Consider the following 27,109-nt stretch of genomic DNA (forward strand, 5'->3'; position numbering starts at 1 on the left):
AAAGTGAAGCGCTGTGAATACTTTCTGGATGCACTGTAGAACAAGATTTAATAAACTCCGAAATATCTTGCCTCATTGTTGGCCACCAATAATTTGATTGCAGAAACTTGAAAGTTTAATAAAACCCCAGTGTGCCCAGCAAAACGTGAGGAATGAGCCCACGTGAGAAGATGCTTCTTTAAATATTGAGGAACGTGAGACTTCCCCGGAGGTACTGTTAGTTTTGTAGCAGCAAAAGCCAGAGGATTGATAATGGGTCTCTCATGGATGTAATCTCCTTCTTCTTTAGATAAAAAGGATCTAGACAAGGCATCAGCCTTGGCATTTTGGAACCCCGGACGATACTTGATACAAAAATTGAAATGAGCAAATAATAGAGCCCAACGAGCCTGTATTGGATTCAAACAGTTGGCAGAAGATAAATAAAGCAGGTTTTTGTGATCAGTGAAGATGGTGACTGGATTAAGAGCTCCTTCAAGTAGTTAACTCCACTCCTCCAAAGCAAACTTAATCACAAAGAGCTCCTCATCCCTGATGGAATAATTTTGATCAGCCAGAGAAAATGTATTTGAAAAAAAGCCAAAAGGATGTAACTCCTTATCCTCTGCATACTGAGATAAAACTGCCCCAGTTCCAACATTAGATGGATCAACTTCCAAAAAATAATGTTTTTTCCAACATTGGCTGTGAGAGGATAGGAGCAGAAATAAATTCTTGCTTGAGTTGACAGAAAGCAGTGAGAGCCTCCAGAGACCATTTTGCAGGATTTGCTCCCTTCTTAGTCAAGCCAATATTAGGGGTCATTCCGAGTTGATCGCTAGCTGCCGTTGTTCACTGCGTAGCAATCAGGGAAAAAAATGGTGAATCTGTGCATGCGTATGTGCCGCAATGCGCATGCGCGTCGTACGGGTACAAAGAGCTTTGTGGTTTTGCACAGGTTCTAGCGATGATTCCATTCGCACAGCCGAACGCAAGGAGATTGACAGGAAGAGGGTGTTTGTGGGTGGCAACTGACCATTTTCTGGGAGTGTTTGGAAAAACGCAGGCATGTCCAGGCATTTGCAGGGCGGGTGTCTGACATCAATTCCGGGTCCTTTGTCACAACAATTATCGCACAGAATAAGTAACTACAGGGCTGGTCTTGTTCTGCAAAAAATGTGTTTGCAGCCGCTCGGCTGCACAGGCGATCGCACTCCTGCAAAGCAAAAATACACTCCCCTGTTGGTGGCGACTATGCGTTTGCACGGCTGCTAAAAGTAGCTAGCGATCGATCAACTTGGAATGACCCCCAATGTGAGCTGCAACTGTAGAGACGTTCTTAATACATTTCCGGTAATAATTGGCGAAGCCAAGATAACATTGTATAGCTTTTAGTGTAGTAGGAACAATCCACTAATGAATGGCAGATAGCTTTTCTTGATCCATGTGAAGTTCAGAGCCAGAGATTATGCCCCCAGGAAAGGTATGCTATAGACATCAAAAGTGCATTTAGACAATTTGTCAGAAAGTTTATTCCTGCGTAAACGTTGAAGTAGCTCTGTCACGCTCGGCTTGAGCTGTGGATCTGACGACTGACAATTGACTGAGGGAGCTGCTTTCGGCAAAGGAAGGAAACGAGGTGGCTGAATATAGTTCTTACTCAAGGATTGAAGAGTTGTCCCGAAGATGGAGAGGGATAAGCAGTGAGGGCAATGACTGAGGACGATACACTGAAGAAAGATTAATTCAGTTTTAATGAGACTTCAATAATACACCACAACTAGGAGATAAGTCCAAGTGAGTTCTGAAGAACAAAATTGTTCGTGACTTGTAGACAGTGCTGAAGAATTCTGAATGGAGAAGTGACTTGTGATTTGTAAACGATGCTGAAATACACTGAATGAAGAGATGACTTGTGATTTGTGAAAGATGCTGAAGAACACTGAATGAGGAGATGAGTTGTGATTTGTAAACGATGCTGAAGAACACTGAATGAAGAGCTGACTTGTGATTTGTAAACAATGCTGAAGAACACCAAATGAGGAGATGACGTGATTTGTAAATGATGCTGAAATACACTGGATGAAGTGATGACTTGTGATTTGTAAACAATGCTGAAGAACACTGAATGATGAGATGACTTGAAGAACGATGTTGAAGAGATGATCACTGTGAGCACTGACAGCAAAAGGAGACCTTCTACCAGATAGAGGACCCACCAGTTAAACCACAAAGACAGGTGGACTGGAAGCAAAGAACTGCAATAACAGATCTGACCGCTGGGCGGCCTCCTCACAACCAGGATACCAGGGGTTAACCAGGGAGCACAGAGCTTGAGCACCTTACAGCAGCAAGTAACTTGAAGCACTGGCACCATAGCTAAGCTTCCACCCCTTTTTATTAGGGGAAACAGCACCGCATTTGCTGGGATACCTATTGGCTTGGCCTGGTCTCCAACATGGCGGCTTCCTGCACAGAGGACACATGTGGAACCAGCACACAGCCATTACCTCTGGCCTCAGCCTCCCAGACGACGCACTCCAGCAACAGGACACTTGGAAACAGACACCTCCTGCTGCCATGCTCCGCTCCCCTGGACCTGGATCCCGGCCTCCAGACGCCCGGCAGCCGCACCGGAGGACCTCACTACCGCAGCTCCTATCCGCCGCAGCCACACCAGCCGGATAACAGAAAGGCCGCAGGCATCAGAACTGGGGGTAAGACTCTGAATGCTGACAACCTCCTTGACTTGCATTCTATGACTTTGAAGATTGTGTGAAAAAAGTCTAAATATCGTCCAGATATACCACTGCCTAACGATAAAGGATGTCACGTAAGATTTCATTAACAAAATTCTGGAAGACTGCTGGGGCATTGCAGAGGCTGAAGGGCATAAACAGGTAATCATAATGGCCATCCCTTGGCCCCCCGGGATCCTGTCAAAGAGTACCGTAATCAAAGGTAATGGATACCTATTTTTAAGAGTTATGTCATTTAAGTTGTGATAGTCTATACACGGACGTAAGTCACCATCTTTTTTCTTGATGAAAAAAACCTGCACCAGCAGGTAACACAGAAGGCCAAATGAACCCTTTCTTCAGGTTCTCTTGCAAATAGTCCAACACAGCCTGAGTCTCTGGAATGGACTCAATCGGACAGTCCCACGGTCAGTGAGGAAGCAACTGATCAGCAGCTAGTTCAGAGAAAACGTCTAAGAGGTCTTGATGTTCAATAGGAAGTGAGGAAGATGAAAGAGAAGTCTCATGGCACTTATATCCTTGTGAGACACAGGTCTCCTGACGAGAAGGACTCCAGGCTACAACTTTAGAGGTGCACCAACCAATGTGTGGGTTGTGTAGACGAAGCCATGGTGAATCCAGGACAACATGATGTTTCTTGTAAGGCAGGACAAAAAAAAAAATATTTGTTTCTGATGAGAAGTATCTACAGAGAGAAATGTAGGTTCTGTAACATGAGTAATAGTCCCTCCGGGGATCCAAGTTCCGTTAACTTCTGTGAGAATGACTTGTTGCTGTTGACCCTTGAAAGGTATCTCTAAGGTTTGAACTAAAGATGATGAAATTAAATTCCCAGCGGCCCCTGAGACAATGGAAGCAGGAGTTTGATAAGGTTGCTTGATACTCTTGAAGGTTACAGTAATTAGACAGTCTGTTTTAGGAGGATGGCTGCCGACTACTCCCAACCTGACTCCTCCTATACAGGTTAGAAAGCTTTGTTTCCCAGACTGCTAGCACAATTCATTAAGAAATGATTGGGTGAGCCGCAATACAGACAGTTTCTCCTGACATCTGTGCTGTCGTTCATCAGAAGTGAGACAAGAGCGACCTAACTGCATTGGTTCCTCCATAGATAGGGACTTGTGATGAAAAGTAGGAGCCAAACTAATTCTGGGATGGTCACCCCGACTACGTTCTAGACCATGCTCACAGAGGCGTAGATCAATCTTAATGCATAAAGAGATCAGGACTTCCAGGGTTTCAGGCAAATCTTTAGTTGCCAGCTCATCTTTCAAATGCTCAGCTAAACCGCTGAGAAAGGTAGCTTTCAAAGCATCATTGTTCCAGCGCAGCTCTGAGGCAATAGTTTGAAAAGTGAATTACATATTGTCCCAACGGGCAAGAGCCCTCTTTAATACAAAGTAAATCCATAGAAGCTGCCACTGGTCTACCTGGCTCATCAAAAATGCGCTTGAAAGAAGAAATAAATGATGAGTAGTCTGAAGTGATAGGATCCGAATGTTCCCATGAGGGAGAAACCCAGTCGAGAGCTGGTCCTTCCAAGGTAGATATTATGTACTCAATCATAGCTTGCCAGACACTGGAGCCCTCCTGTCAGAGGACCCGATGGACCCCCTGCCATACCTGCAGTGACACTGGTGAGTGTTTAGGACGCCGATGCTGGTCGTGCGTCCTGACAGGAGCTATGAGCCTGTTTCTCCCCCGGCAGGGTGACACAGTGACACAGACAGAAGGGAGCTATGAGCCTGCCCCTCCTCCTGCAGGGTGACACAGACAGAAGGGAGCTATGAGCCTGTCCCTCCCCCTGCAGGGGGACACAGTGACCCTGACAGAAGGTAGCTATGAGCCTGTCCCTCCCCCTACAGGGTGACACAGTGACGCAGACAGAAGGGAGCTATGAGCCTGTCCCTCCCCCTGCAGGGTGACACAGTGACACAGACAGAAGGGAGCTAAGAGCATGTCCCTCCCACTGCAGGGTGACACAGTGACACAGACAGAAGGGAGCTATGAGCCTGTCCCTCCCCCAGCAGGGGACTGTCCCACAAAAATCGGGACAGTTGGGAGATATGCCCTACCACCCTGGAAGTCAAGTACTGGGGCCTCTTCATCAGCCCAATGCCCCCTTTTACAGTTTAGTGTTCTCCCTCCTGCCCTCATCTCCCACCATCTGTGCAGTAAAGGAGTAATAAGCAGAAATTACATCTCCAGGTCCTACATGCTGAGCAGAAGATAGAACACCCCCTACCACCCACAGGACATCAAATCTGCCACTGATAGCACCCCCCACCCCTACCGCTGGAGGATGGGCAGGGGCCCAAGTACATTGCTTTGCCCAGGGGCCTGCACTGCTGTTAAGACAGTCCTGCTATCAGCCTGTCCCTACCCCTGCAGGGGGACACGGTGACACAGACAGAAAGGAGCTATGAGCCTGTCCCTCCCCCTGCTGGGTGACACAGTGACATAGACAGAAGGGAGCTATGAGCCTGTCCCTCCCCCTGCAGGGGGACACGGTGACACAGACAGAAAGGAGCTATGAGCCTGTCCCTCCCCCTGCTGGGTGATACAGTGACACAGGCAGAAGGGGGCTATGAGCCCGTCCCTCCCCCTGCAGGGTGACACAGTGACATAGACAGAAGGGAGCTATGAGCCTGTCCCTCCCCCTGCTGGGTGATACAGTGACACAGGCAGAAGGGGGCTATGAGCCTGTCCCTCCCCCTGCAGGGTGATACAGTGACACAGGCAGAAGGGGGCTATGAGCCTGTCCCTCCCCCTGCTGGGTGACACAGTGACACAGACAGAAGGGAGCTATGAGCCTGTCCCTCCCCCTGCAGGGTGACACAGTGACACAGACAGAAGGGGGCTATGAGCCTGTCCCTCCCCCTGCAGGGTGACACAGTGACACAGACAGAAGGGAGCTATGAGCCTGTCCCTCCCCCTGCAGGGTGACACAGTGGGCGGGATGTACTATTAGACATTGCCGCTGATCGTCATGATGCTAATTGCATATGTACTTACATATGCAATTTGCATTGCGAAGGACAGCTCTTCCAATAAGAGCTGTCCTTCACAATACCCCGCGTCTCCCTGACTTCCGGCTGTCGTCCCCCGGAGTCATTCTGAGCATGCGCAGAATGACAGGGCCAGCCACGGGCATGCTGGGAGGGATCCGACAGGATCCCTCACACCAGCGCTGCGAAAAGAAGCCCATAGGCTTCTATGGAGTATCGCCAGCAAAAGCTGGCGATTCCCTCCGTGGCACTGACCCAGCGGCTGGGGCTTTGAACATTAGGAAAATGCAGTAAATGGGGGTTTACCGCATTTTACGCTTAGTACATCCCGCCCAGTGACAGAGACATAAGGGAGCTATGAGATATGACTGATGGGTGTTACCTCTGAAGTATATATATGTGCCGGGAGGATTTTGCCACTCTTTTAGTTTATCTCCATTTCTGCCTTTATTTTCTATCCTGACCCGGCAGCAGAACATGGGGCCATCTGTCTTCTTCAGGTTCTGGATTCTGATAGTCGCTGTCCTCTGTTCCTGGGGGTTTCCCACCAATGAGATCTGTCCTCTGTAGTCTCTATGTGTCCAGCCTTCTGTGTGATTGTAAATGAAGTCTACATTCCCACACGGGCTGGTGTTTCCCTGTCTCCAGTACACTTTGACCTCGGTGGAGCTGTCCCAGTCCTCTGGATAAGTGAAGGTACATGGAAGTGTCACAGATCCTCCTTCCTCCACCATTATCACGCCTGGTTGTTCTGTGCAATATGCATTACCCGGGTCACAATAGGCTCCTCCTACAGGGACAAAGATCATTAATTTCTCTGTTGTGTAGTTGGAGAAATTACACATTTTATGCAGATCTTACTTTTTTTTCTTTCTTGTCACTGTTTAATATTGTTCTGTCTCAGACTTAATAGTAACTATGGCTGAATCATGGATGATGGGTTTTATTCTATTGTTACAATCTTTGTACCCTAGCAATTGTATTTAATAATGCCTGTTTGGAACTTTTCAACAATAGTCCTTTATAACTACCAATATTACATTGAGTCTTAATATCCATTCAGTACATGTCACGCTGGTTTACCTGCAAAATTAATGACACAGTCTCTGAAATACAGATGTATGAAATGTGCATCTTTTATTTAAGATATTTTGACATTTTAGGGTCCAATAAATAAACATAGTTTGATTTGTTTTCACCTTTCAGTGTGTTTCTATTTTTTTATTCCATGTAGAATGTCTCAGATTCTGAGGCGTAAATGTGGGAAGCAAAAGAGTCACCTGCCGCCGGGCTGCTGCTCTTTAAGGGGGCACCACTCCTACCGTTCCATTTTCAGTGACACCATTCAATTAAGTTAATTGACAGCCGCCGCTATCTCTTCATTATATGAAATTACTTCTCTGACAATTACAAGTAACGTCACATAGTTAGAATTCTCATGCTTGCTCTATAGGAGCAAATAGCTCCATCAGTAAGGTGTAAGCTTCTAGTGTAATAGGGTCATGGGTTCTAATCCTGGATATGACACTTGTAATATAATTGTCACATAAATAATCAGTATTGCGAGTGAGTAAGCAGATCTATGTAGTATGTAGCTGTACACGACATATTGTAGATCTGCCTAGTTGCAATGGTTTTGAATTGACAATACTATGTAGCTTCATATAATTAGAATCTGCAGCCTTGCTATGCAGCTTGATCAGTAAGGTGTCTGCCTGCTGTATAACAGGTCATGGGTTCTAATCCTGTGCGTTCCTCCTAAGAAATGTGTGGTTTAAAATAGATGACAATGAAATGTAATTATATATATATACTTTTTTTTTCAGTATACTACATACACACACACACACATACTGTATTTTTCTATATTTTCTATATTTATCTATATATGGGGGGGGCACAAATATTTATCTTGCCTCCGGGCAACTGGGATGAACTTGCTCAGATCTTATTATGAGGAGTTATAGACTCAGTGTAACCTAATGTAACAGAATATGAAACACAGCCAGATCAATGGATCTGTTTATTTTCCATAATGCTTTTGCTGGATTATTATCTTTTATCACCACTATCTGTTGATTTCTCAAGGAAACTTTTTAACAAAAAAATCATCCCAAGACAGAAACTCTGATACAAGGTGTCACTTTACTTCTGGTCTCTAATGTGGCCTATTTACTGTGTATGTGCAGCCATAATCCTGTGCTTACACAGATAAACATTATTGGCGGGAAGGAGGGGAGCAGTATGGAATCTGCCTTGGGGTAGGGTATGCGTGACCTGGCAGTGGCAAAAGTGTGTGTGTGTGCGGGGGGGGGGGGGTTATTCAGGCGCCTCTCTGAGCGAGAGCAAGCCTCAAAAGACACTAGGTTTCCCCAATGAAACCTGAGATGCTGAATGTGAACGAATGTGATTGTGTCTTAAAGGTAGCACTGCCCAGCGAAACCAATGTAGCTGCATAGTGAATTAATATGTTTCCAGATATAATAAAATATCTTATTTAATAGAATAACAACGTGTAACAATATATGTAAAAATCCTTAATTAAAATATTTTTTCTTTTAAATAAAAGAGATGGCACTCTTTAAAACAGATAAGAGAAATTAGGAAGGTGGGGCATACCGCAACCGGTGAGGAGGAGCCGCAGGTGTTGCTATGGTGCATGCAGAGTAACCGGTTTACCCTGCATCTGGCTCCTAGGCTTCAACCAGTGGCGATGTGTTCGTCTCCCAGGTGCAAGTCACAGGTGGAGTCCGCCTGACGCGTTTCGAGATGATTGGTCTCTTTTTCAAGGCTTGTCTTGAAAAAGCGACTAATCATCTCGAAACAGCCGTCCTTCTGCCTAATTTTATTACTTTCATTGATTAGTTTTAATCCCTCATTTGAAAATTGGCAATTTAATAGAATAATTAAAAAAGCCATAACTGTGACATTTCGTTCTATTTTTAATCATTTATATATTATTTACTACAGTAAGTAGGAGAGCTTACAGGAGCACTATGTGCATGTCCTACCCATTTACACTTAATCATGATGCAGTATGATACAGTAGAGGGGAAATAATTTGCAGTTACTCAAAAATTTCGGACTGACAATAACAACACAGGCATCCAAGTGCTGCCCCCAAACAAGAGCCGCCCCTAGGCACGTGCCTCATGTGTTTAATGGAAAATTCACCACAGGGTGCAGGGCCTTGGGAGTAGCATCATTGCTGCACCACAGCACCTGCAACCAGAAGCACTACTGCAGAGCCACCTGAAGCATCCATGGGAACTCTGGGCAAGCAGCCTGTGGAGCTTTCCCGAGCATCCTAAAGGTGTGTACACACGGTGAGATATTTTCTTTTGATTTTGACTATATAGTCAAAATTGCAAGAAAAGTTAGTGCATATCTCAAGGTGTTAGCCAGCTTGCGATACAGATTCGATCCCGATGCGCGCTGCCGTGGGGTCGCTAATGTAAGGCTAGATAGACTGTGCAGGTAAGTCACTCTTGACTATCTAGTGTACTATCTAGTACAAGGTATAGTCAAAATTGGCACTTAGTCAAAATCGTATATAGATGAAAATCTCAAGCACATATAGTCAAAATCTGTCCTATCTGTGGTATCTGGGCTCTGGGGGAGTTCAAGGGAAATCGCATAGTCAAAATCGGGCATAGCAAGGATCTCACCATGTGTACACACCTTTAGGTCTCTCCAGGCAGTGCTCTACCTTCCCAGATTCGGAAAACCCTCCCCCTAGGCATGACATCATGACGTCACAGTCCAGGTTTAGTGAAAAGGCCAGCACTGGGAGGAATAGAGCTCTGTTACGACCTTGTCTGAAGCCACCAACGCGCTCAGCTTTGCTTCAAGTACCTACAGTAGTAATACATACAAAACAAATATTATGGTAAATGACCCGACGCATTGGATAAGTTGGGGCCTGACTGCAAATAACCATTCCCAAGTGACTTCTCTCTGAGAGGCCTATTCAGTATTGAAGGACTCCTATAATTAAGTATCTCATTCACCACGATTGGATAATAAAGTACCAGAGTAATTCTGTATCAACTATACTTTCAATGCTAATTGCTAGTGGTGAAAGTCTGCACAGCCAGACAGTGTAAGCGGTGAATGTGTGAGTACACACATGTACACAGAGATTGCCATGGGATGTGGAGGGAGATCCTCATTTGCAATAGCAACTTCAGCTCTCAGTATTAGGGGTCTATTTATTAAAATTTTTACTAAAATAATGTGAAAAATGCTGTTTTCTATTTTCACACCCTTTTCACATTATTTTAGTATCACCTGAATGTATTAAAGGGCATTTGGGCAATTTTCATGAAAAACTGCTCCAAACCCTTTAATTCACTTTTTTTTTAGTGACCCACATCGCATTCCCCATACTTATAATGGGAAATGTGAAGTGGCCGAATTTACAAAAAAAAAATGTGAAAAAATACCGCAGTGTGCCCTGTGATAATCTCGCCAGCTCAGGCTGGCAAGATCACAAGGCAGCACTGTGATCTGCACGCTTTTGCCCAGCTTTCTCTGCCCTCTGGCAGAGAAGGCTGCGTGGGGACCTGGCAGAGTGATCAGCTATGTGTGTCCGATGGAGCTGATCACAGAGTAAAAAAAAAAAGTAAAAAAAACCCCCAAACATACTTACCTGTCCAGGGAGCCGGTGGCCTCTGCTCCGGTTGGCGCTGCCGGGCGCCGGGTGCCCCATATGATGCAGTGTGACCCTGGTGCAGTAAAGTGATGCTGCACCGGGGGTCACCGCAGCACACAGGATCCGCTGCCCGGCAGCACAACAAAAGCGGCACAGACAAGCTCCCTGGACCGGTAAATATATATTGATCTGTTGAAGGGGGGACCACAGCGTGCGATGTTGGCGGGGGCAGCACATGCGCAGCAGGACATCGGGGTATTTTTATGAAAAATACCCCAATGATGCTGCGGAGATTCATCGCAGATACAGAGCTTGACCGCAAGCTCTGCCCCTGCATGCCATAATTGAAACATCCCTGTGATGTAGTCAATTATCACAGTGAGAGTTTGGGCTATTTTATCACCTGTCATCCACATCCTGGATGCGGATGGTAATAAATAGGCCCCTTAATCCATTAAGAACATTCATACAGCGCCAATGAGCGATAAACTGGTACAGATGCTACAGTGCCGTAACTAGACATTTTAGCGCTGTGTGCGAGAAACAGCACTGGTGCACCCCCGATATACAAAACGAGGTCAATGCACGTGCCATAAATATAGGGGCGAGGCTTCATCAGGAAGGGGCGTAGCCATAGAGCTCCCTTTTATACATTACGTTAGGCAGAGATCCCTTTTACAAAGTACGGCAGGTATAGTCCCCTTGTACACATTACAGCAGCAGAGTCCCCATTTTACACATTACGGCAGCACAGTCCCTCTTTTTTACACATTAGGCAGCCAGAGTCCCCTTTTTTACACATTATGGCAGTAGAGTCCCCTTTTTTTACACATTACAGTAGCACAGTCCCCCTTTTTACACATTAAGCAAGCAGAGTCCTGTTGTTCAGTGTCGGACTGGGGCATGTAGGGCCCACCGGGGGGATGCAGTTATAGGGGCCCATACTTAGGGGTGTGGCCAGCCTACAAAGGGGGTGTGGCCAGCCTCCACAGAGGCTTGAAATACACAATAGTCTAGTGCAGTGTAATGCAACATATCTACCATGTATAATACAAGTGCACAGTCTGGAACCTGATCCCTAGAGGGAGGAGTGGGCCCTCAGGCAGTGGGGCCTACCGGTGGTTTCCCTGGTACCCCTGTGGGCCAGTCCGACCCTGCTCTTGTTACACATTTCAGCAGCAGTCCTCCTTTTTTAACATATTACATCAGCATAGTCCCCCTTTTTTTACACATTAGGCAGGGCCCCCCTTTTGTACACATTAAGCAGGCAGAGGAGTGGTGGTTCTGGTGTGTGTGTGTTTGTTTGTTACTCGCCTGGGGGTAGGCCACTATTAACCATCCACACAATATAGAAACATAGAAACATAGAATTTGATGGCAGATAAGAACCACTTGGCCCATCTAGTCTGCCCCTTTCAATGCGCTCCGGCAGCAGCTACACACTGCTGGTGGAACATCCTGACCTCAGGGATGGAGTGGGGGGAACGGCACCTCTTCGCAGCCCTGGCCAGCGGCAGCAGGTAACAGCCAGCAGCGCCAGCGGTACTCAGCTTCGGAGTAAAGGGATGCTGCTCTCACTTGCCGGCTGCGCAAGTCCCTTGCACACACCACCGGACTTAGCTGTGGTAGCAGCGCTGAGACTCAAGCACGGCGGTGGCGGTGCAGCGTTAAGGTGTGTGCTGCCACATGGCAGCTACGTACGACAGCACTCAGAGGCGGGGACACGAGGTGGGACACAAGCAAGGGCTGTAAGTAGCGCCGAAAATGGCCGTACGGGAGGTTTGATGCCAGATGGTGCGCCTTCACTGCAGTAGCGCTGTGGGCAATGCACCATCGGCACACACCTAGTTACGGCCCTGAGATGCTATTCTGTGAAAACCCCCATCTCTAGTCCATGTATAGAAACACAATAATGATTGAGATCGCTTTTAAACATTGTAAGCTGAATAAACTCCCTGTCCGTTGGAGCTGTACCTGTTCCCCTGAAAGAAACTATAGTTAATTGTATACGCTAAGTGCATCTGTGTCCTCAATGTATGACTGAGAGTTGACGGCTGAAGCCTAAATTTATGTATCGTTAACCCAATTCCCCTCATTCCACCATTGACAACTTCAAGGACATCCCATCTACAAGGATCTGGAATTATGAGAGACTCTTCGCAGGTAGCACAGGTAGCAGAAAGCTAGAATAGGAAGGAACCATGGGGGTCATTCCGAGTTGATCGCTAGCTGCCGTTGTTCGCAGCGCAGCGATCAGGCTAAAAATAAGCATTTCTGCGCATGCGTATGGTGTGCCACTGCGCACGCGCGTCGTACTTTCACAAAAGCCGATGTGGTTGCACACAAGGTCTAGCGACGCTTTTCAGTCGCACTGCTGACCGCAGAGTGATTGACAGGGAGTGGGTGTTTCTGGGTGGTAACTGACCGTTTTCGGGGACTGTGTGAAAAAACGCAGGCGTGACAGATACAAACGCGGGGCGTGCCTGGAAAAACGCAGGCGTGTCTGGCCGAACGCAGGGCGTGTTTGTGACATCAAAACAGGGACTAAATAGTCTGAAGTGATCGCAAGCGCTGAGTAGGTCTCGAGCTTCTCTGAAACTGCACAATCTTTTTTTGTAGCAGCGCTGCGATTCTTTCGGTCGCACTTCTGCTAAGCTAAGATACACTCCCAGTGGGCAGCAGCTTAGCGTTTGCATTGCTGCTAAAAGCAGCTAGCGAGCGAACAATTCGGAATGAGGGCCCATTTCTCCGTTAATAAATCCTGTCACTTATAACGATACTATTGCACATAAATGGACTAACTTGCATGCTATATGGCTTTGACATAGATCCTCTCGGGGGGTCGCTCTACACGCTAGCCTACATGGAACCTACTGACACTACCATTTAGTATTCTAGGTGACTCCTAGCAGGATTTTAATTGCACCAATGTTACAGCAGCCACGTCATTCCTAATGCACTGTTCTATGCTTATTAACTGTAAGCGTGTTTTGCCTAATTGCTATTAATTGTCCAAATATATAACTACTGCCGTACGGTGTATTGTTTCTTGTAACATTTTGTTGCTGAAAAATTCAACTTGCAATACTTAATATACATTGTTGATGAGTAAATGTATGAAACTTATATGTATGTCAACTGATAGAAATTGTTACTATTTGTATTGACTTCTAGCCCTTGCAGAGGGTTGATGTGATTGTATTTGCTAAACTTCGAAAGAAGTGTTATATTAATAAACCAAATTTCCTTAAACATCACTAAAACCACTTATTAGAGAATTTGGAATGTAGTTAATATTCTGGGTGTCGGGAAACTGGCTGTAAGGATCTTAACGCCAGAATCCTGACAGCTGGTATTCCCACTCGGGTGATGGGTCCATGCCACCCCCCGAGGGAGAATAGAACCCGTGGCGAGCAAAGCAAAGCTCGCCATTGGCCCCTAAGCACGGTGAGCGCAGCGCAGCCACCGGCTCACTGACAGGATACCATCTCTATCCCAGAAAATTCTGCAGTAACCAAATTCACCCATACTTACCTTTTGGTGATTGGAGAAGGTCGCAAACATAATATAGCCATGCCTGCCAAACGGGGTATCACACTACTGCCAACACTTTGTGGTTTTTATTACAATATGCCCTGGGGAGTGCGGGAAAGTCAGAGATGGAGGAGAGCAGGCACCGACGGCTGGAGTCGTGAGAGCAGTGGGGAAGCCGAAGGGAGCTGGAGCTAAGCCTCACACAGCACAGCCGGCGCATAAGGGGACACGGGGAGCAGTTCAGCGGCACAGGAGGAGATGCGGCCAAGGGGAGCAGGAGGAAGAATCGGTGAGTGCAGCGGACTGGGGACACAGAAGTGCAGCTGAGCCGCACAGAACTCAGCACAGCAGTAGGGGATATGAAGAGACACCAGTGGCGTCGAGAGAGGGGGGGTACAAATTACCTGGACCCAGGTCTGATAGAGGGGCCCAGTGGGGGCCCAGGTCAACGCATCTTTTGATTAGGCCATGACCCCTGAAAAGTACCTGGGCCCAGCCAGGATCTCTACTGCCCTGGCTGGGAGGCATGCCATGCTCCTGTGAGTATGTGCTTCACATGTGCTAGACACGCCCCCAAAGAGGAGTGGCCATACCCCCTCCAGTGGGGGCCGAGAAAGTTGTTGTACCGGGACCCAGGATTTTTCTTGGCAGCCCTGGATACCGCTGCTATACAACTGACACACAGGCTGCAGGCAGCTTGTGAGGATATTTGGGAAACTGAATGCCATCTCAGGATTTTGGACAGTTAACCATGACATTTCCGAAGATAATGCATTTTCAGGGTTTGAAGAGTTCCACAATTTCTACATCCCCGTACTTTGGTGAGTGAGTGAGGAAATAATTGTGGCAAGGCTGTAACAAGGAGATTTGAGTGATATCTCCTTCATTACAGCCTCAATGAATAAAGGTGCATACACACTGGACGGTTTTGCACAGTGTGTGTGCAGAGTGATGATGTGAACATCGATGGGCGGAAAATCACACAGTGCATACACACACAGCGATTTTCACCCGGCCCAGCGATGTTCAGCAGGAGACTGTGGAAAGTGGTTCACTCGGCGGGTAAAACAGGCCGATGGATGGCGGCGGCTAGCGATGGTTCGGGAGTGCGCATCAGCGCTCACCGCTCATCGCCTGGCCATACATACAGTATTAGGAGATTTTGAGCTCAAAATCGCTCAGTGTGTATGCACCTTAAGGCTGAAAAAGGTGTGACATAATGGAAAAGAGTTAGGAATATGGCCCAGTGTAACAGATTTAGCAGAATATGAAACACCGTCAGATCATGGGGTCTGTTTATCACCCCTCACTTTTTTGCTTGATTATTATCCTCACTATCTGTGGATTTCTCAAGGGAACAATTTAATTAAAAAAAACTCATGCCATGTCAGCGACTCTGATAGCAGGTGTCACTTTACTTCTTGTCTCTTATGCAGCCTATTCACTGTGTATGTGCAGCCATAATCCCGCGCTTACACAGATAAACATTACTGACAGGAAGGAGGGGAGTAGTATGGGATCTGGTTAGGGGGAGATCAGAAGATCCCTCTTCAATAATGATCTTCCCACTGGCAGGATAAGCTAAAGCTTCAGTTTGATGCCCTTGTCTGCCCCTTTTCAAACAGCAATGATAGCATGGCATTTCCCCTGTAGCCAGGGCCGTAACTAGGGCTGTCACCCAGGGTGCAGGGCCTTGGGAGTTGCATTGCGTGTAATATTTGCCACACCAAGCTGTGTATGGTCGCACCCGCCGCTATACGCTGCTTTGTAATCTCTATGTAAATAGGCCGCGGGTGTGAGTGTACACACACACCAGATTGCAGTCACACTTGGCGTGACTATCTTACCACGATTCTGATCTGGTCCACCTGACTATTCTCCTCTCTTACTTCCCTGGTTCTGTTCCTAGTGATTTCCTGTATCCGACTTTGGCTATTTCCTCTCAACTAAATCAACTTGTCCCTTGGTTCTGCATTGCCCATCTGCTGAAGCTTTGACCCATTCCCGCCGCTCCTGAATGCCTCACGGCCGCTGTCTGTCCTCATATTCACCATGATCCCATACATAGTCAGAGAACCTCAATAGGTGTATTAAGCACAATGAAGCCCAAACCCCCTTGCAGGAGGCCCTTTGAAGACCACCGATATGTTAGACTCCATGGGATAAATGTAATAGGGTGCGAGAAGCTGGAGGTTCAGAATTTCATTCTAGAATTACCTTATTTTTAAAGCGGCAACCATTAATAAGGGAAAACCAACCTGGTGTATGGGCCATTCCTCCAAAAGCTGTGACAGGGTGACAACTTTGATCCAGTTAATTTGGACATTATGCAGCTCTCCATTCCCCAAGAGACAAGTGGAGTAATTCCCTCCTCTGCGCCTCTGTTGGGAACTGAGACTTCCCCTGCATGACATTGTAAGAGTCTCATCTCAGCCGAAAGGAAGCAGGAGAAACGTGAGACCAAGCAGGAGGGCGGTGGGACAGAGCTAAGCTTCCCTTGGAGGACACAGCGAAGGGAATGTGGGGTGGAACAGAGTGGAAGGAGAGGAGGCTGGCGACCACTGAATTCCAGACACTGCTCATCTGGGATGGCTAGCCTTCCAAACTCTGGACAGAGATTCTCATTCCGGATGTTGCCACCAACATATGCAGGGTTGAACTGGCCACAGGGGAACAGAAGAACCCCAGGTGGACCCCACTGCCAGGGGGGGAGGGGGGGCACTTATGTTCCAGACTGTACATTATACATATGTTACATTATACTGCACAGGACTATGGTGTATTTTCTACAGTGCATTGTTGTTGTTAATCCGGTACATTATCATGCATGCACTAGCAGTATTTACTGTATATATTTATCAAGGGGCCCAGACCATGCATTTTCTAATTGTTATCCAAACCTACATGGGGGCTGGTTACACCCCCTCTGGCTGGCCACACCCATATGAATGGGCCCCTAAATCTGCATTTCTCTGGTGGGCCCTTAATGCCCCATTCTAACACTGAACAGATGTCCTGATATTCAGACTGTTAAACACCCAGAACATTTATAAAAAAAAAAAAAAAAAAAAAGAATCAACAGCTTTGGTTATTCCAGTCACTTTACCAAAACAAAAACACTCAAATTGCAAATAATTCCGCTGCTCTAGGAAGGGGCGGATTGGCTATAGGGCTCATTAGAAAGATTCCCGGTAGGCCATCGAGTCTGCGGGGCCAGTTTTGTGTGTTGTCATGTGGCCCTACCCCCCACATGACAGCTAGTCCGCCGCACTCGAGGGGTGACTTAGACCTGTTCACTGGGCTGAAAAAAAGGGGAAGTGTATATTCGCAGTCAGTAGCGGATCTTGCTACGGGCACAAAGGATTTTTGCCCAGGGCTCTGACTTCTGGAGAGTGCCGCCGCGATCCGGAGGGCACCGCCGCCATGGCAAGATCCGCTACTGGTGGTGCCCCTGGTGCTGTGCGGTCACTACTGTGCGGTGCGCGATGACATCATCGACACCGCACGGCATTGTGGGACCGGCACATAGACGGTAGGGGTCATAATTGATCTCTAGTGTCTATGCTGTGCTATGGGAGAGACGTCATGACGTCTCTTCCATAAATCCGAGGAGCACCGGCGGCGGCCGGAGACGGAGGTCAGCAGCGGTCGGGAATCAGGAGCGGGGATGGTAAGTATTAATTAATTTATTTTTGTTTTATTTATTTTTTTATAAGCGGCACAACTCTACTGGGGGCACAACTCTACAGGGGGCACAAACGGGGGCACAACTCTACAGGGGACATAACTGACCATGCCCCTTTATGAAGCCACGCCCCTATATTCGCCCGGGTGCCACAAGGGCTAGAAACAGCCCTGTTCGCAGTGCAAGTGTGCGATCCCATGTGTACGCTGAGCTGCAAAAATCCACTGTGTGCAGTCTCGGCACAGCCCAAGACTTACTCCTACAGTGCGATGAGAACAGGCTGATCAGGGCCGGAGCTGACGTCACACTCTCCCTGAAAACGCTCGCGCACGCCTATGTTTTTCCGGACACTCCCAGTAAACGGTCAGTTACCACCCATAAATGGCCTCTTCCTGTCAATCACCTTGTGAACACTCGTGCAATCAGATTTTTCGCACCATTCTGTCGCTGACCGGTGATGACCTTTTTTGTTGTCCGCCGTGTGTGCGCATTGCGGTGCATACGCATGCACAATTACTACCTGATCGCCCGCTATGCGAAAATGCACTGCAGTGATCAGATCTGAATCACCCCCTCAGTACACTGCAGTACAGCAACTCTGCCATACAGTGATGCTCCCATGACTACACGGTATCTTATATCTCTTGTGCTGCCCATGTCGGACCACTTCTACAAAATGTAGTGTGGCCTCCTACACTCAAGATCTCAGGTGCACTGTACACCCCGCATTCATTATAGAAATGCCCCTGGTTTATATGATCACTAAACCCAACACTTGAAAGTGTCATAATTCTAGTTTTTTTTAGAGAATAAGGGAGGTGGTGGTTGCGGTGCTTGTGGTGGTTGTGGTGGTGGTGGTGGTGGTGGGGGGAGTTGGGTTGGGAGCAGATGGATCATGACATTTATCTAAGCATATAGTATATGTGACTTGATTATGTGTGAGATACATTTTCTTCCTGAGTCCCTCGCTTATTCTGAATGTGACCCCAGGTCTGGCATTGTAGAGGGAGGCTTTTGGGGATTTTCCACACAAGCTCTGGCCATTGATTTTTAGGCCCTATCTGTCTCTCCTGTCTCCCTTTTTTTTTGTCCTGCCCTCTTCTCACCTTCTCTTCAATCCCTGTTCCTTTTACCCCCAACAATAATAAAATGAAGCTGTGTTCTGTCTGTTCCTCTTTCCAGAAACCTCGGTAACTGTACAGCGCATCTTTTTTCTTCTTAAGTGTTTCTTCACTTCCCCTCCTTGGTATTATCTAGAGATGTGCGGTGGGCACTTTTCGTGTTTTGTGTTTTGGTTTTGGATCTGGATTCTTGCTCGTGTTCTGGATCTATACCCTTTTGGGTTTTGGTTTTGGATCTGGATGATTTTTAAAAAAAAACATCAAAACAGCTAAAATCACAGAAATTGGGGGTAAATTTGGTCCTATGGTATTATTAACCTCAATAACAATCATTTCCACTCATTTCCTGTCTATTCTGAACACCTCACAAAATTGATTTTAGGTAAAAAAGTTGCACCGAGGTAGCTGGATGACTAAGCTAAGCGACACAAGTGGGCGGCACAAACACCTGGCCCGTCTAGGAGTGGCACTGCAGTAGCAGACAGGAGGGCAAATACAGTATAAAAAAAAGGCCAAAACAGCACATGATACAAAGAAGAGAAAAGGTTGCACCGAGGTCGCTGGATGACTAAGCTAAGCGACACAAGTGTGCGGCACAAACATCTGGCCCATCTAGGCGTGGTGCTGCAGTGTCAGACAGGATGGCAGATTTAAAAACTAGGCCCCAAAGAGCACATAATGCAAAGAAAAAAAGAGGTGCAATATGGAATTGTCTTTGGCCCTCCCACCCTTATGTTGTATAAACAGGACATGCACAGTTTAATAAACCCATCATTTCAGCGACAGGTGGTCCCTCTGGAAAAAGCTCGCCAAGTTCTCCGAATCATAGCTAGCTACAAATATACCACCACCATGTTTGATGACTTTTCACATTATGAGAAGAGGCAAGAGGAAGAGGACAGTGTCAAGAAGGTGATTAAAAATTAGAGAGGCACACGCAATCAGGAACAACACACAGACTTTCACCTCCAATCCTATATTGATGTGGAACAGAAAGGACTTCAACCAAGCAAATATATAATTATTAATTAGCACATTACTGGACAAACTGAAAACCTAGGGGCCAAAACCTCCAAAATTGTACCCTCTTCTCCATTTTCAGGGATTAAGATAATCTTGGATTTAATGCTGGGATGCAAATACACTGGCGTATACCACAGGATCAAGATTGGTTATTTCCACTCCACGGAGTCTGGAGACTTATTTTGTTAAAATCTCGTGGGTTTCTTTTTTTTCCAAGTTTTTACTGCATTTTTATTTACATATTTTGTATCAGATGCCTTATTTTCATTTTTCACAGCCCCCAGTTACACGCATGTGAGCATACCTGTGTGTCTTGTTTATTGTATTCATATTTTATTTTTAAATAAAGCAGCCCCTTTGATGTTTTAGTAGCCCCTCCTGAGCCCCCACAGCAGCCCCGGATGGGTTGAGATCAAGTGGGTTCGGTAAAGTACTATGCATGACTGTGCAGTATTTTTTTTGTTATTGAGCCCCTGCCCTAGTGGAGCTTACCACTCTACAGTCCAAACTAGAGATGAGCTGGTTCGAATTTACTCGGTTCTTTACACCAGAATTATCGCCGTTTCTTATTTTCTGGATTTTTTTATTGGCTATCCAAAACACGTGATGTCCGATAGCCAATAAGGAGATTCGGTTAAATCCGAGTAAAACCGAACCCACTTATCTATAGTCCAAACTCATTTCATACTATCAGTGGGACTGTGGGAGGAAGCAATGCTACCCTTTGTGCCCACAGCATGCCTCAGCCTGGCAATCCAGACATCTTCCAGACTGTAAGCCACCATGAGACTCCATACTGGGCCTTAATCAGTAACTGTTTTTGCCTCACAGGAGCTCCTGGCCCATCTAGTGCTGCAGTGTAATGGAAAGCTGATGCAAAGCAAGATCACTGAAACTCTGTTCTTCTAACACCACAAGGTCTTGCGATAACCCTACGCAGCCCTTAGGGAAAGAACCCTGTACAACAAATGCGCATCTTGAAAATAAATAATCCCAAAATGTGGAACATCAATAATAAATCAAAATTAAGGTTGACTAATTGGAGCCATTCATTTGAGTGAGTCCCTAACATTAAATAATTGAGAAGAACCTCTCTCTAATGCTCCAGCAGAAAACAGCAAGTTTACTGTACCTCTCCGGCAGTTGCACTGGATTATGATTCAGTCTCCTCTGAGTCACACTGACTTTGGCCACAAATGTAGTCTTTCCCCACTTTATTTAAAAACACTTCGGCATTTTCCATTTCCACCTTTGCAGCTAATTTTCACAAATCTGTTTGATGTTGAAGCTTGTTTCATATTTGCTCTAGGCTTTCATTTAAACCTAAGATCAAGTACAGCAGCACCCCTGGATTTGTACAGCATAGGCAGCACCCCTAAAGAATTACACAGCAAAGCAGACAGGCAACAGCACCCCGGACTTAAATGGCAGTGGGGTAGCACCCTGGACTGATAGGGCAGAGGGGCAGCACCCCATATAGGGCCGCACTCCTGGAATGATGTGGCAAAGAAAAGAGGTGCAAGATGGAATTGTCCTTGGGCCCTCCCACCCACCCTTATGTTGTATAAACAGGACATGCACACTTTAACAAACCAATCATTTCAGCGACAGAGTCTGTCACATGACTGTGGCTGAAATGATTGGTTTGTTTGGGCCCCCACCAAAAAAGAAGCAATTAATCTCTCCTTGCAAGATGTCATCCTCATCTTCAGATTCCCCCTCCTTAAGTGTTTACATCCTCATCCTCACAGAGAAATAATATTCAAACACAACCACATCATTTTGGTATCAGTGGACTGCTTACGCTATTACCCAAAGTTTCTGAACTTGATAAAGACTTATGATGAATGCACTGCAGGTGACGTATAAGGGAGGATGTTGCTAGGTGGTTAACATCCTTACCCCTACTTATTATGGATTGACAAAGGCAACAGATGTCTTGACACCTGTTGTCCAGATTTGTGGAGAAATAATTCCACACCGAAGAGGTGGCTTTTTTAGTATTTTGCCCAGGCATGACAATAGGCTTTTTCATCCCATGGGCAACAACTGTTTCCACTGGTGCCTTATTCAAACAAACCCCATCACCATCAGAATCCTCATAGCTAACTTCCTCCACAGGGCCAGCTACACCCATATCCTCCTCATCCTGGTGTATTTCTACAGTGACATCCTCAATTTCAATATCAGCAACTGGACTGGCGGTGCTCCTCCCAGCACTTGCAGGGGGCATGCAAATGGTGGTATGAGCCTCCTCTTCCCATACAGTGTTGTGAAGGTCAGGCCTAGACATCGCAACTGCAGACAGTGCCAGCACCCCTGTATTTTCACAGCACCCTTGTAATTTTACAGCATACAAGACAGAGCCAGTGTACATTTATATTCACTGCACCCCTCAATTTTTACAGAATACTGTACAAGACAGGGCCAGTGTACATTTATTTTACTGCACCCCTGAATTTTTATAGCATACAGGGCCAGTGTAATGTTATTAAGACTTCAGCACCCCTATATTTTACAGCATACAGGAACAGTGTGCTTTTAATTTTTGACAACTGCACCACTGAATTTTTATAGCATACAGGGCCAGTGTAATGTTATTAAGACATCAGCACCCTTATATTTTACAGCATACAGGAGCAGTGTGCTTTTAATTTTTAAAAACTGCACCCCTGAATTTTTACAACATACAGGGTCAGTGTAATGTTATTTGAACAGCAGCACCCCTATATTTTACAGCATACAGGAGCAGTGTGCTTTTAATTTTTAATAACTGCATACCTGAAATTTTACAACATACAGGGCCAGCAGCACCCCTATATTTTACAGAATACAGGAGGACAGTGCTCCTGCACCCTGTACAACACAGTGACAACCAGGACATCAACACCCATGTACAGCTGCAGCACCCAGCCGTAACAGCACATGAAACACCAGTGACAGCCAGGACAGCACCCCTAACACAGCACAGGTACACCACAGTGACAGGGCAGCACCCCTACAGAGCACACACTAACCCCACCCAATGCCACCACCCAGAGAGAGAGACAGAGTTCTGTCTCCCTCACTCTCCAAGTCCGGAGTGAAAATGGCGGCATTCGCTGCTATTTATATGGAATCCAAAACCCGCGGGAATCCAACAACGGGGTGATGAAGTTTTGCCTCGTTCTGGTTTCCGAGTCTGGTGGGAAGTCCCGATCCAGACTTGGATCCGGGCTCGGACAGTGAAGTTGGGGGGGGGGGGGTTTCTCTGGGAACCGAACCCGCTCATTTCTAGTAGATAGATAGATAAATGCACATGCCTAGGGACACCACTTTCTGGGGGGCAGCACAGCAGGCTCTCCAGCATGTGAGTCCTGCTAGTCTATTGCCTGATGAGGCCGGGTGATTATTATTTTTTTCCATCGTTATGAATAACTTCTTTAATTTTTACATTTTAGTTTGGGTGGTTGAACACACTTGGCCTTCAGCATCATCTATGGTTGAGCTTATCTAAAAATGTTGCTGTTTGCACAATAAACACGTTGGTTTATTGCATGTAATTCTGACTAACTAATCCTTATACTATATTATAAAAGCCAAGTCTGCTCCTCATGTCTGTTATGTGCACTGCCGGCCACTAGAGGCCGCCACATGGACCAAACCATTCCTCTGGCAGCTGACACAGCTCAAATTGAAAGTGAAACTGCAGGGAGATGTTACAGCCTCCTAACCTGCTGCTGGTAATATTCATAATACTGACCTGTTTCACACATGCTGCATACGGAGAGAGGGGGCTGGGGAGAGAGAGTGGGGGTTGAGGCAGATAGGGACAGGGGGGTGGAGAGAGGGCTAGGGGCAGATAGGGACTGGGGGGAGAAAGAAAGAGGGTTGTAGAGTTTAATGGACCTTATTATTTTTATTATTATTTATTTATGTGTATATTTTGAATCACTGATGGGACATATATTCTATCTATCTATCTATGGGGTCAATTCAATTCAGCTTAATGTGAATAGCACTGGGAAAGAGTTCCCGGAGCTATTCTGTTCAGTGTGCTTTTATGTTGGAGAATGCCAGTACTCACGCCTTAAACCAGGTGTTTAGTCGCAATAGCAGGCATTCTCCGACTTAAGTACCCAGCCGCAATTCTGTCTGCGCTTCGCCAAGGCAAAAAACAGCATTGCGGCAATACTGTAGTTTTGTTGGATTTCTGCTCGCACCTTAGGAGTGGTGGAGCAGGAATCCTGTAGTCGGACTTAACAGTGCGCTGAATTGAATAGCGCCGTGACCTCCTTCTCAGCAATATTCACATTAAGTTGATTTGAACTGACCCCTATCTATCTATCTATCTATCTATCTATCTATCTATCTATCTATCCGAGCGGAGCCGGGTACTGCAGCTACTTATGCAATATGTGATGAAATAGTTTAGTCATACACAGAGGAGAAGAAAAGAGAAATCCGGTAAAAACCAAAACACACAAATAGAGATGCACTTTCCACTGCTCTGCGTGATATAAATAGAGATTTCAATGAGGAAGAGTCATTAGAAGGGGAAATGATCTCATTAAACAAATTAGTTGATTACAATAGTATATTTTAGGGGAATTTATCAAATACGGGTGTCTAAATAAGGGGGGGGGTGGTCACATTTATGTTATATTCATCTAACCATTTTTGTGATTTCATTACTTTTAAGATGTATTTCATGCTAAGACCCTCACTCATCCTGAGTGTTACCCCTTGTTTGGCATTGTAGGGGAGTTTTTCGGGATTATTCGGACCAGTTCTGGCCATTGCTTTTTAGGTCCTATCCTCTTCTCCCATCTCCCTCTTCCTTAATCCCCCTACTCAGCTTCCCTTCTAATCCTCCCTCCCTCCCCTCGGCCCAGGCCCCTCGACATCATGACACTCTTTATTCTTATTAAGTGTTTCTACACTTCCCCTTCTTACTTCTTAGTAATGCTATTTCTCACAGCTGTCAGTACTAAGTGCCTGCTTCATAATAGTACACAAACCCAAAGGTTTGTGTACTACTCAGATGGTGAGTGGACTGTGCAGGACTACCCTGCATTGTGCTCCCAGTGCCCCCAAGCCATAGTATGAGTGTCATTTGGGGGTGCTGAGTGAGCGATCGTTCTACAAAACAGAGCCATGTCATCCCCATTTTGCAGGTGTGCCTTGGCCAGGGTCAGCGTCTTCTGGAACAGTTTTCCCGGCCCTGTCAGAGTGAAAACACCGGCCATTCTGCATAGCCTGAGAGTGGTTCAGACGGCTGTTTTCACACAGTGGTCTGATGCTGCACCCTCAGACGCAGCAGCAGACCAAAGACGCCAACAGGAGGCTTGTATTAACACCAGAAGCCTCCTGCAATATTAGCGTATTTACACACAGCAGCTGCGTCCAAAGACTCATCTCCTGTGTGTGTACTCTGCGGCCACCTCTGTATTAGGCCTTAAATTCACCATAGTGCGCGCCATACACCTTCCGGTACACAATTATAATGTAGCCCACCTCTACTCTCCTGTCTAGGTAGGATATGTTATTTAATCACTGCCTCCACCCAAGCTAAATTATTACATTACTAGGGTAAGCCCTAATTTTAATACTATTATCCAGACCAAACAATGCACTCAAGTCAGAAAATACAATTAGTGTACATTCAATCAAAACATCTTCTAATAAAGAACACTTTGGTTACAAAACTGTGTTTCTTTATTTTGCAGGAACACTTCCTTGGAGAAGCTCTACGCTTCATTTCACACAGGAATGTTTAAAGAGTATACAAGTAAAAAACACACTTACTGTAGCTTTACTTTCTCCTCCAACTTTCACTATACCTATAGCTTATAGTAACTGTTATTCTAATGAGCTATAATACTCGTATATATCTAAATCAGAATCAGGGCCATCCTAACAGCAGTGTAGGCCCCTGGGCAAAGCAATGCACTGGGGCCTCTACCCATCCTCCAGTGGTAGGGGTTGGGGGTGCTATCAGCGGCGATTTGATGTCAAGCGGGCGGTAGGGGGTGTTCTGCCTTCTGCTCAGCATGTAGGACCTGGAGCAGTAATTTCTGCTAATTACTCCTTTACTGCACAGATGGTGGGAGATGGGGCGGGAGGGAGAACACTAAACTGTAGAAGGGGCATTGGGCTGAATGAAGGGGGCCTGGTACATGACTTCCAGGGTGGTAGGGGGTGTTTAATATGCAGGGTAGGGGTGGATAGTGGCATGGGCTTAATATTAATCATTTTCTGGTGGGAGGACAGCTTGCTTGACTGCAGATATATCCAGTTCCTGGAAATAGATTTCTCAGCTTTCAATGGGGTAAAACACTAGAGAGTCCCGCCTTTCAGGAGGTTCTGGGGACTTGGGGATCCGAGTTCAGGAACCAGAGCAATCCACCAACAAAAATATAATACTGCATACCAGGTGTGTGGAGCTGGAGCAGGGAGCAGCTGCTGGAAGGCTGATATCTCTGGTTCTGGGCATAGTAGAGACAAGCTGCCAGTGTCCACTGAAAGGGGAGAGTCACAGCTTCTGGAGTCTAAGGGGTACATTTACTAAGCAGTGATAAGAGTGGAGAAGTGAGCCAGTGGAGAAGTGCCCATGGCAACCAATCAGCACTGAAGTAACATCTATAATTTGCATACTATAAAATTATACAGAGCTGCTGATTGGTTGATAGGGCAACTTCTCCTCTGGCTCACTTCTCCGCTCTTATCACTGCTTAGTAAATGCCCCCCTTAGTCAGTCAGGACCCGAGATATCTGGCTGGGAAGAGCAATTAACATGCTCAGAGGGCGACCACTGCTTTGAAGTCAGATATCTCCGGTTCCCCAGGGTCGATTTTTAAAAATCTGGTACCCCTGGAAAGAGGGGACCCTCAGCTATCAGCCTAGAACCCTTATACTCCTGGGGCCCTTTGGCAACTGCCCATTGAGCCCATATGAAAAGACGGCCCTGATCTAAACTCACATCCTTATCCCTAATCTAAATTCACATCACTTCATATTTGAATGCATCACACATATTAATTTCTAGCTCCTAACCCACCTAACCTCTTCTTGTACTGCAGTATAAGTCTCTGAATACCAACTGTTATAATATTTGGATATATTCCAGTATAGGTGGTGCATATAGGGCTTGTTACACGTTGTATAATGTATTTGTGGAGTGTAGCTGCAGTGCTGCTGTTAACTACAATTGCTGTGTACAATTGTTAAATCCACCTTTATGACAGGCTAACGACTGGCATAATCTTAATAAATAAATAGTTTTATTTAGCATCCAAGGAGAATGCACTCTTTCCTAGAGCACTGCAGGTATAAACCTTTACACTGTATCGTTACTTCCTCTGTCT

At 46.2% G+C, this 27,109-nt stretch overlaps 1 protein-coding gene across 2 annotated transcripts in view; it reads right to left on the bottom strand.

The window, feature by feature from the left end:
• The window catches only part of LOC134935979 (uncharacterized), a 103,444-nt gene that overhangs the window by 57,977 nt on the left and 18,358 nt on the right, over positions 1–27,109 (bottom strand). For both annotated transcript variants that reach the window (XM_063930847.1, XM_063930846.1), the window contains exon 2: positions 6,129–6,536. In XM_063930847.1, coding sequence (XP_063786917.1) covers positions 6,129–6,536 — 408 coding nt within the window. The remainder of the gene's footprint in view (positions 1–6,128; positions 6,537–27,109) is intronic.

The sequence above is a fragment of the Pseudophryne corroboree genome, chromosome 6, assembly GCF_028390025.1.
Source record: "Pseudophryne corroboree isolate aPseCor3 chromosome 6, aPseCor3.hap2, whole genome shotgun sequence".
In the NCBI taxonomy this organism is placed as follows: Eukaryota; Metazoa; Chordata; class Amphibia; order Anura; family Myobatrachidae; genus Pseudophryne; species Pseudophryne corroboree.